At 40.2% G+C, this 11,183-nt stretch overlaps 2 protein-coding genes across 2 annotated transcripts; both read left to right on the forward strand.

Moving 5' to 3' along the window:
• Window positions 1-1,153: 1,153 nt before the first annotated feature.
• On the forward strand, window positions 1,154-3,090 carry s100a10a (S100 calcium binding protein A10a). Its single transcript, XM_071500482.1, has 3 exons — window positions 1,154-1,294; window positions 2,549-2,710; window positions 2,833-3,090. The coding sequence occupies exons 2-3, from the start codon at window positions 2,570-2,572 to the stop codon at window positions 2,992-2,994; spliced, it is 303 nt and encodes a 100-aa protein (XP_071356583.1). The 5' UTR covers window positions 1,154-1,294; window positions 2,549-2,569; the 3' UTR covers window positions 2,995-3,090.
• A 4,322-nt stretch (window positions 3,091-7,412) lies between these two features.
• Window positions 7,413-9,501, forward strand: LOC139634171 (ictacalcin-like). The gene is made up of 3 exons (XM_071500483.1): window positions 7,413-7,501; window positions 8,846-8,991; window positions 9,198-9,501. The coding sequence occupies exons 2-3, from the start codon at window positions 8,854-8,856 to the stop codon at window positions 9,339-9,341; spliced, it is 282 nt and encodes a 93-aa protein (XP_071356584.1). The 5' UTR covers window positions 7,413-7,501; window positions 8,846-8,853; the 3' UTR covers window positions 9,342-9,501.
• Window positions 9,502-11,183: the final 1,682 nt, after the last annotated feature.

The raw sequence follows: 11,183 nt of genomic DNA on the forward strand, positions 1-11,183 counted from the left end.
CCCCCAGGAGACACTCAATCTGTTTGTAGGACTGTTTTTCCACCACAAGGTGGTCCACAATTCATTTGTGAAAGCACACTTGGCCAAACAGCATCACAGGATGAATAAAATAAAGAGGAACATCATGCGATTATGTGAAAACTGAACAAAAACAAAACTGTGTCAAAATCGTTCTCAAAATAAAGGAGAACATGCTGGGATGTAAGTTGTCTGTTTTGTTTATGCTGCATTATAATGCGACTGTGCCACTGTAACACTGTAAACCCACTATCAGTTACTCCACAATATGTAAGTTTCTCATAAAAACATTAATAAATATGTGAACAGTAACTTGTTTAGTGCAAGCTGAATCCAACCGTTGATTGCATGTGTTGTTAATCACTCAGTCATCGAAGAACAATAGATCTTGTTTAGTGAGGTCATCTTGTAATGTGTGTTAAAATGCTACTGATTGGCTTTGCTGCTGGTCACACTGAGCCCCACTCATTAATCATATCATTTTTTGTCCAGTCCATCAGCTCCTCTTCTTTGTCTGTGATAAAGACTCTTCTTTGGCTGTTCATTAACCTTTTTCTTGACTGAATCACCAACCAGGCAATCAGGGCAACTGTGCATCAGACCCCACCCAGACCTCAAAAAAGGTTTAGTTTAATTGCAAATTTGTAAGAATTTAAATAGTAGACCCAGTTGGGGACACTCCCTGAAGTCACCCTGTCCTGAAGAGGGATTTGTAAGAACTTCATTGTTTTATATTGTTTATTGTTAGTTCATATGGAGCTCCTTTGTGTTATAGTTGTGTTTTATCCAATTGTTTCTATTCCTTCTGTGTTAGGTTATTAACACAGAGAAACCGGGGGGGATATAATCCATCATAGTAGTTCTACAGTAGTAGTAGTAGTAGATTTATTCTAAATACTACCCCACTCCTGACGCTATTATTATAGCAGTAAAATATAGCCTACGGTGATGCCTTCAGTGAGACATATATTTATTTATTAGACCTACTTGTATGACAACTTCACTGTCATCTAATAACTGATGAAGAAACGGAAGTTAGTATGCATTAAAAAAAAATCTCATGTGAAGTTACTTGTTATATGGTGTCACCGCCCACCACCGTGCGCGGAGCCAGGGTCGCAGTAGATCCTGTAGATAGTCCTCGGTCCATAAGAGCGCTTGACTCACACTGCACAGCAGCCGGGGCGTCGCCAGAGTATAAAATCTCTGCTGCGCTTCTTCCCAACTTCTGAACATTCCCACCTCTGCTGTGCCGACCACGTCCCAGCCCTGCACGGTAAGAACTAACACTGCACTGCTCCTTTCTCATTGCTGTCAGGATTTTTTCATAAACTTTTCAGCAGGTACAGCCGGTTGGGTGTAGAAGGAATGTGTTGGATCATGTACTTTTACCCGCCGGTCATAGTTTGCGTAAAAGGACACATGCCAAGTCCGTGGCCATTGTCTTTAATTGAGTCTCGTTTACAGAAGTTGGTAAAGGTTTCTCTGCTGTTAAGTATCTTACTACTTACGTAGTAAAAGGTGCTGCAAGTTTCATTTGATTGGTTTCAGTTTTTTTCAGTTGCTTTTCTTCTTTCTTTTTGTGTCAGTTTTCAATCCACACTGATCATTTTTGGACTGTTTTAAGATTTTTATAAGACTCACACAGTAGGCTACAGTAAGTTACTACTACACTTACTCTGGTTTCACTCACATTTTACTACACTTGTGGTATACACTTGTGGTATTGTTAACACAGTGGAGACACACATACATACCCATACATACATATGCACTATGGATAAAGGGTGTGGTTGGACTGTGGGCATGTCCACACATGTGCTCTGCAGCTATAGTCTCCTGTCTCCTTTCTTTCATCATATTCCACCATTTTGGGTCTCAGCAGAATTCCCTCATTCAGTTTTCCATTACCTCTCACATGAATAACACACAACACCCTTCCTCTTTTTCTTTGTAACTAGTGAAACTCACTCACTGCAGCAACAAGGTCAAGTGTGTTCAAAATGGTTTCAGTTTTGTGACTGTTTTGTAAATCATGTCAGTATTTGCAGCGGTTTTTTTAACAGCTTAACTTAACAGACAGTCTCTCACGTCTCATGAACATTATTCATCCGTGGGAAAGGCCCTGGAACAAGGACCAAGTGTTGCTTCCTCTTCATTGGGTTGCTTCACGCCTACTTAAAGCTATGGAGCAATCCTTTGCAGGACGGAGTCTTACCTTTATTCCTCCAAAAGACAAATAATCAAGCAAATACATAAGCAAGTCCTACCGTTTACGCTGAGAGGATCTGCCCCTTGGCTTTTGAATTCCCCCGTCCCCCTTAAAATCTTCAAGTCAGGTCATCAGGAAGACATGTTACATTATGAAAGTTATTCGAGGAGGTAAACATCATCAAGTATCACAGCTAAAACAGGTTTATCATTCAGTTTTTTCATCAAAGTCCCCTGAGGTCTTGTTTTTTTTAAATTGGGCACTGAAGCTAAACCATATGCCATCAGTGATCATATCTATTTGAACTTTGTTTTTCAGTCTAAACACACTCCAGCAACCATGCCTTCAGAACTGGAAAACGCCATGGAGTCACTCATCAAGGTGTTCCACCGTTACGCCTCTAAGGAGGGCCGGACCGGCACACTCAACCGACGAGAGCTCCGAGAGCTGATGGAGAACGAGCTGTCTAACTTCCTGAAGGTGAGAAGGGATCAACGTGTAAAGTGCATAATGACAGTGTCCAAAATGTTTACACAGCTGCTCATTATAATTATGTCACTTATCACGTGCAGTATAACCCAAGGTTTTCTTCCCCCCTCCAGTCTCAGAAGGACCCTGCTGCTGTAGACAAGATCATGAAGGACCTGGACACCAACGGCGACGGCCAGGTGGACTTCGAGGAGTTTGTTTCACTGGTTGTTGGACTTTCCATTGCCTGTGAGCAGTGCTATCAGATGCACATGAAGAAGACCGGAAAGAAGTAAAAGACGACAGCAGGAGAGAGGAGAAGAAGAGACCAAAAAGCATTTCAATTTTTGTAAAGATAGTTTTGTCCATTAAATACACTTAAGAATTTCAAACCTCATGTGTCTAGTGGGAATTGTGTGTGTATGTGTAAGTTACTGCATATTTAGGCTCATATGTTTGTCCATAAGCGATCATACATTTTCTCTCATTTAAATATGAAACTACTTGTGCCTCTTTGAGTTTTATTTATAAATATATTAAAAATTAAAACATGTCACATCGATATTAAAACAGCAAGTCCCATATATATTGTTATTTCCCAGCTAGCCATTGGATTGCATCAATTTCACACCCTAGTAAAACCCATTCCAGAGATCACAGTGTACTTGCTCTCTTGGCAACTGCACCTGCAACACTAGGTGTGATGATGTAATTCCTACGTGTATTTTATGCTTCCCTGAGTATGAAAGGGCAGACAAACCCCTCCCTCTCTGTTTGATAAAGTCCTGATTATCACTGAGGTGAGGAATCTGCAGAATGTTCTGGTCATAACCACACCTCTCTCTGAAGCTGATGTTGCAACTCTCTATCATGGCACATTCGTAAACAGATAAATCAGGTGACAGAGCGCCTTGTAACTGGACAAAGTTTGCTGCATATTAAGTCAGTTGAAGTTCGATTTGATGAAGCAAGGCAGGACTGGGCACTGTGAATAAATGTGGAGGGCCTGAGTCACAGGGTACTGCAGATCAGCACACCCCTGTTTTTCCACTAAATTCTTCTCATTGTGTTCCATGTCTGGTCAAAGTTGGATAGCACCACAGAGAGGAACAGGATAGCCCTCCGCCTGCAGACACTCCCTGACCAGAAAATGTACTTCTTTTTCTTTTTGCTCTAAAATCATGACTCTCAGGCACCACTTCTTCTCAAGCTATGTGCTGACACCAGAAAGCTCCACCAATCAAATGTTTTCGTCACAGATGTAAAGGATAGCGTTCTGTGGGTTAGGGTTTAGGACCAAGGGTTCTGGTGGTTGTCTACCAATCCCAAAGAAGTAGGCAGAACTGTTACTGCTTGAGGAAGGAACGCCTAGAAGACCAAACTTAGGGCAAAAGAGTGCCAAGTGACTCATGAGCTTTGCACACACCTCCTTGGGTAGGGCCTGACTTTGCGGCCTACCAGTGTTCATGGTTACAGGGCAAACACTCAAGTTGCTAGGCTACAATACTTTCAGTGTGTGTGTGTGTGTGTGTGTGTGTGTGTGTGTGTGTGTGTGTGTGTGTTGTTGCTACAGTTTGTATTCGCCCCTCAGTTTACACAAGCACCACACCCATGTGACCCACAGCTGAGTTCAGAGCCGGGAATTCCTACTTTGCTGACTGTTTTCTCAATATCCCTTTTGTGCAGCTGATGTATATTCTGGGATAAAAAAGACCACTGCATTCATAGAAGTATGACGTGCACTGAATAAACTGCATGTTTATCACATGGCCTAAAACAATACAATCATTTGTTTGAATTACTTTCCCCAAACATGGAGCAAGACACCAGCCCATTGGTGACGCCAACGACTAGGTCAAATCTTGTTCAATGATGATTCACTAATGCCGAGATCATGACTTGTGTCACAACCATGTCAACTTCAATAACCCTGCATCCTCACAGTTTTATTATCTCTCAAATCATTCTTTGTGGAGGTGTGTCCTCGTGTGAATTCACAGATTAGCAAACATTCTCCAATGCATACCACACCTATCTTGAACATACACAGGCAGAATGGCCCCCCTCAGTGGACAGTTTAATCTAGGAAACTATAACACCAGTGTTCTGAACATATCAATGTCCGGTTTGTAGCTGTTGCCATGGGAGATAGCATCAAACTATTGTGATCTTCTTATGGCTGATGATGTAGCTTATAAATAATGTTGAAGTACTTCACTTCTCGTTTCCTTTTCGCTACTGCTTAGATGCCAGCTGACATCTTGCTTGTTCTAATCACAATATCAAGGATATACCATCACCTTTTTTTTCATCCCATCCTGCAAAGATAAAACAACCAACAAAACTGTTCAGGCACTGCCCCAAGCGCCCAACTTTTCCTCATGGGACCCCATTCTAGCTTGGCTCCAGCTTTGAACAATGGAGACAAGGTGAAGCTACATGGAACATGAAGACATGTTGGCCAGCAGAGGTGTAAATAATAAAATTAATGATGAAGGCTTTTGTTTGTTGTATTTTCCGCCCCCCATTTTCAGTCATCTCTTTCCTGTCTTTCTGTAACGAAAGCTTGAAATTGCCCCACAAATATATATATATATTTATTTTTTTTTAAATACTAACAGTATAAAAGTAGCAAACTTGTTTTTGAATTCTGTTTAAAATTGTCCACCAGATTCTCTTTGGGAAAGCGCTGATGGAAAGTATGTTTTCTTTTCAGTGTATTTCTGCTTCACCACTAGAGGGCAGAAGAGTATAACTGTAATCATAATGTTTGCCTTGACTGTTGTTAAAAACCACTCGGGCTGTACTGCACATAGTTTCATATGAATCACGGCTGGAAGTAAAGTGGAATGTGGTTTCCATGGATACTCCCTCCCTAATTTGAGTGAGTGAGATGGGGAAGGAAGACGACAGGAAAAAAGTTTGACAAATGTTTTCCACACAGTGAAAAAGTGCAGTGCAATGTTGCATTACAACTTTATCTGCAGAAGACATGCATGGTGGTGAGAGCGACTTAACTTCTCATCTATGATCTGTGCTTAACTGGACTTTGATTGAAGTTGTTAATTAGAGACCAAAATAATTGTACCCTGACAAAAGAGGAGAGGCAGGAAAAGACCTTTGATAACTAACTCAAAGTCACACAACAGACCACACACACACACACACACACACACAAGGAAACACACATACACAGAGTTGCCACAGTGCAGATTTTTTGGACTCTCATTCCTGGTCTCTGCAGTATGACTCATGAGCTTCAGGGACATGCCTGTGAGTCACAGCCTCCACCACAAAATTGCAAGGAAGAGTGGACCCATTTAAGACCATAACAATCAACGCTCACTGAGTCACTGTGCCCAAGGTTTTCATTTTAGAATCATGTGAGACTCAAACAATTAAATAAAAATAGATAAAAGTCAATTATACACACAGAAGCACCAGACATTAGTTAGTACAACGTACAATTTAAATGTCTTCTGATACAGGAGTGAATAAAAAAAAAAAAAAAACACACACACACATTTAATTTAAAACATGCATAACATGTATTTCTTTGGCCTGAGAATGCGTGAGGCAGCTAAGTCTTTCAGGACGGGCACTGCAACAGAAATCGCAAATTTGGTCTATATCTCAAGAAAAGTCAGGAAAATTATCAAAATGTGTTTGGGATTTGTTGCACAGAGACACTGTATATGACAAACTTACAAACTGAAACAGAGAGATGCAGGTGAGATTATGATGGGAAAAATTAAATATGATAAAAGTTAGTTCTTTGGGGGATGTTTTAAACTCTAAGCTCTAAGCTCTAGACTATGTCTCATTGATTTTTTTTTCACAGGATTGAGCGAGGTGACCTCTAAAAGGGTGATGTGACTACATCATTACAAAAAGTGATTGGGTTCACACAGTAATTGTTGTAATTCTCCTTCCATCAGCTTGCAAAAAACACGCTTCAACGGAAAAGAAAAATGAATAGAGATATAATGAAATTTTCCCTGAAATATTTTTTTTTTCTGAGAAAAAAGCAAGTCAGCTAACAGTAAGCTTAAAATCTGTATCTCATCTGATACATTTCATCAGAGAATATAAAAAACTGTTCAAAGAATCACATGGCTTTAATTATGTTGTAGCTGTAACAAGCACATTTTTGCTGAATTTTATTGAACACTAAGCATAAAATCTGTATTTCATCAAATACATTGCATCAGAAAATATAAAAAGACTGTTACAGGACCACATGGCTTTAATTATGTTGTAGCTGTAAACACGCAAATTTTTGCTTTGAAAAGTCAGCACACCGCTCATCTTCACATTCTCCATGTGTCACACGGTCTGCAGCTCTAACAGCAGTAACATCAGATTCAAATGCAATCTTCAGATCATGACATCAATTAAGCCACTGTGATAAATTATGTTAACTTTTAGCATTTTGAAAATGCTTCCTGAGCGCATACATGCACTGCGCTTATCAGACTGCAGGATGTTGTAGACATGAAGTATAGAATGATTCACATCAGACTTCCCTGACAACCAGCGTAAATAATCATCGGTGGTTTGTTGATCATTTTCTAAGCAACAACACATAAATCCAGTGTTAAAGAGAGACTTCTGAAATAAAAAAAGTTACAGGGGGGGGGGGGGGGGACAAGAAGTAGGAGTGGCTGAAGATGAAAGAGGGATTATGGAGGGAGGGACAGTGGGTGTGGTGATGTATAAAGCATCCTTTGCATCCATCCCCCCATCACTGCAGCTCCTGCAAGACTGACTTTCATTCTCTGATCTCCTTAAATCCCAACCTTGGTGAGTAGAAAATCTAAGCAACATCATTTTGTTGGTTGTTAGGTTTTATTTACTGACTTAAGAAAACTGCACCAGAACGTTTTGCAATAGGAAATTCTTTTGAATGCAAGACATTTCAGGTCATTTTTAATTCAGTTTTAATTGTGTGAAATTCAAAAATAGCTCGCAAGTATTCACAAACTGCAAAGTTATCAGCTCTGTGTATATTTTTAAACCAACTTTGACTTTTCTTCTTTGCCTGTGAAATTTGCAATGTTGCAACAGATGATGCTCATTTTGCTCAACTGGCAGTTATTTAGCCTCAAATGTCCTTTAACTGATGCATTGCACATTCAGAAGTTGGCACCAACCTTTGATTCTTACTTTTACTTGCAACCAAACATCTGAACGGGTATTTGGTATGGTATTTCTTTTGTGCTCTCTTCCTCCACAATTCCCATCTGTTTACAAACCCTCCAATGCCACAGTTTCCTCAGCTCGCCACACCCCAGAGAAGGAGCAGCACCACACAAGTCAGAATGCAACCAGAACTTAACTGAGTCTCTCGGGTACATGGAGTCAGTGGAAAAAAAACACTTTTCAGCTAAGAGAACAGACATCTGAAATTGTCTACTGGGACTTTAATCAAGCCTTGACCTGCTCCTTTACCTAGTTCAGCACAGTTACCTGAGAGATTCAGCTGTTGCCATAACAATGTCCTGTGTCACTCGGCACAGACGCTGCGTTAGAGACCGGTGACATGGGGAAGTACGAGTGGTTGGGCCCTAGTGGAAACCCAGGGTTTATTTTTATCCAGTACAATGGAAAATCCAGAGGAAAAACACTGGCAGATAGAAAAGCTAAGATGTCAGCCACTGCTTGATGCTTAAGAGATCTTCAAAATGAAATTACTGTGCATTGCCTTGAGTATATATTTTGTTACTTTATGCATGTATTTTGTCTCTGTGATTACAGTATATGATTAAACACAATGTCCGGTCAAAAAAAAAAAAAAGACAAAAATTAAAAGTATGTGTAACTGAGTAACTCTGTTCAATGTCAGTTCTACCACACAGTCCCTGCACTCCCGTAGTTTCCTTTCCCTCATCTGTAACCACTCCCTCAAGCTGTGGATATTAACTATGTCCTTTGTTAGCATTTCGAATTTGACCACAATGTCACATGATGAAGTTAACAGATCTAGACTCAGCCTGTAGATGGAGTCATGGCAGCTTTAAATGAGAGCATCATCCTAAAGCAACTTCTTCAGTTAGTTCATCTGAGTCTGCGTCATCACAGTATAAAAACAGGAAAAATCCAATGTGTCACAATTTAACTCTTTTTTATTTCTGTCCTCTTAAACAGCTATCATCATGTCTGACATCCAAAAGGCTATGGAACTCCTCATCAAGGCCTTTGATAAATACTCTGGCAAGGAGGGGGACCTTCACACCCTGAATAAAGCGGAGCTGAAAGAGCTGCTTGAGAATGAATTTGGAACGCTGCTGGTGGTGAGTGACCTCTGGCCTCTCTCTGTCTCAGTCCTGCAGACTCAGAAGGATGCATGAATACACTGACTTACATGTAGAGCTTTGTATATTAATAGTGGTATAGTGGTAATGTTGTACAATGTCCACACGCAAAACAGAAACATGTGCATGGCAGAAAGTTACGTGCAGCCAGACTATGTGTTTGTTAACTTTTTTCTTACCTGCAGAAAGCCAATGACAAGGCAGCAATAGACCGCATCTTCAAGGACCTGGACATGAACAAGGACAACAGTGTGGACTTCCGTGAGTTTGTCACCCTGGTGTGCTGCCTCACTCAGATGTGCCACGAGTACTTCATCAGCAAGAAATAGGGATCCAAGTGCCACCTTGGGGCCAGCACAGAGAGGTGCCTTTCTGTCAAAGAGAAGAGTGCCTCTTGTGGAAGAAACATTTACTACTGCTCAAAGGCACTAACAAAAAAATATATATGTTGTAATGCAAAATGAAATAAACTTTTTTTGTTCTTTGAAACACTTGAGTTGTGTACTTTTTTGCATGTGCCAACATTGGACTGTTACACAGACATGTCAGCACCATAATCTGAGTAAGCTTATGATACTTTTGATGTTTGTCCAAAACACCTTCAGTGCTTTAATTTTGCTGATACTAGGCTTTAGGCCTTAACTCTGGCTGGATTAGCTTCAGGAAAGGAACAATTAAACTGCAGGTTGTGGCAGGGAGGATGCCATTGCAACTGGGCACATTCACCAAAACACTCTCTTTAAAGCAAAACCATGTAACTCAATCCTTATCTTGCGAGTTAAATATTACAATTAGTTTCTTTTACTGTAAACTCTTGTCTGTTCAGTTTCTTTAACCAACATTAATTTTTCATTTACTGGTGACGTGTTGCCTTCAGGGGCAGTGATAAGCTTCGTCACCAGTATTCTTTTAACGTTTGTTCATGGACGTGGCAACCTGCAAGTTTTCATTTCAATCGAATACAGAGCGGGGGATCTCAGATGATCTCTCCCTCTCTAATTAATTAAAATGAATAAATACGATTTATTAATTTAAAATGAGTAATCAGCACCTCTATTGTACGATTACTCCCTCCTGTTTAGATTGCGTAAGATAACATGACACGAGGCACAATAATATTAGTGTCTCACATCAGTTTTTAACTGTGTCACGAGGCAGCAATTCAGCCCGTGACAAAATGAGAGAGAGAGAGAGAGAGAGAGAGAGAGAGAGAGAGAGAGGCAGGAAAGCCATTTTTGATTAAACCCAAACCAATGCTACAAGCAGCTGAAAACCTCTACAGCCATCTCACCCTAAGATGGAAACCCCAATGATCAGTGAGCATTTAAGAGAAACTCAGCTTTTTCTGGTATTAAAAGTTTGCTTTCAAGAGAAACAGTTTGTTTCTGTATTGTACCAAAGTACTTCATCCAGGTTTACATTCAGCTCCTATACAGATAGATCATCATTTTGTAAGAGTGGCTACTCAGTGGAAAAGCTATGACTCTAAGGGCAGTTACATAACTGTCTGTACTGCAGATCTTTTTAAAGTGGGGTTCAAAAGTCTGCGACCAGATCAAAAATCTATAATATTTTCACATAAACCTGGAAAGAATCAGACAGTTTGAGGATTCAGAAACATTTAAAAACACAAGAACTTACATCGTGTAAAACAAAGAAGAATTATTTAAGACTCTGGACTATTTCTAGGTCAGCAATCAAAATCAAGCAAATGTGAAGCAATGGCGAACTCAACTCCTTTGTACAAACGGTCAGATTTTCTTTAGTTGTATCCCTTACACTGAAGCAGGCGCTCAGATGACACTCAGGTGGTTCACCCAGATAACTCAACTTGCAGTCACTGTTCACCTGTTATAAATACAGCTGTGCCTCAAATGTCCAGCAGATGATTACTTTCTAAGTAGCATTGTGATATTGGAGAAAAGGCATTAGAACTATGTGAAAGTGTCAGAAGTCAAATTGTTTTTTACAGCAAAGAGCTACTTTCTCAATGTCAAATCATGGCGAGACCAAAGGTTTCAAAAAGAGCAGTGCATGGAACCATAAAACACTTTGCAGAAACTGGAATAGTTGTATCCAGAGCATGATCGTGCAGACCAAAAGTGACCACACCATCAGAAGAGGATCAATGCATCAAGCTTAGTTCCCCGGGAGAAAATTCAACACAGACA

Source organism: Trachinotus anak, unplaced genomic scaffold (genome assembly GCF_046630095.1).
Source record: "Trachinotus anak isolate AG129_WGS33_773 ecotype Australia unplaced genomic scaffold, CSIRO_AGI_Tana_v1 ptg000016l, whole genome shotgun sequence".
Taxonomy (NCBI): domain Eukaryota; kingdom Metazoa; phylum Chordata; class Actinopteri; order Carangiformes; family Carangidae; genus Trachinotus; species Trachinotus anak.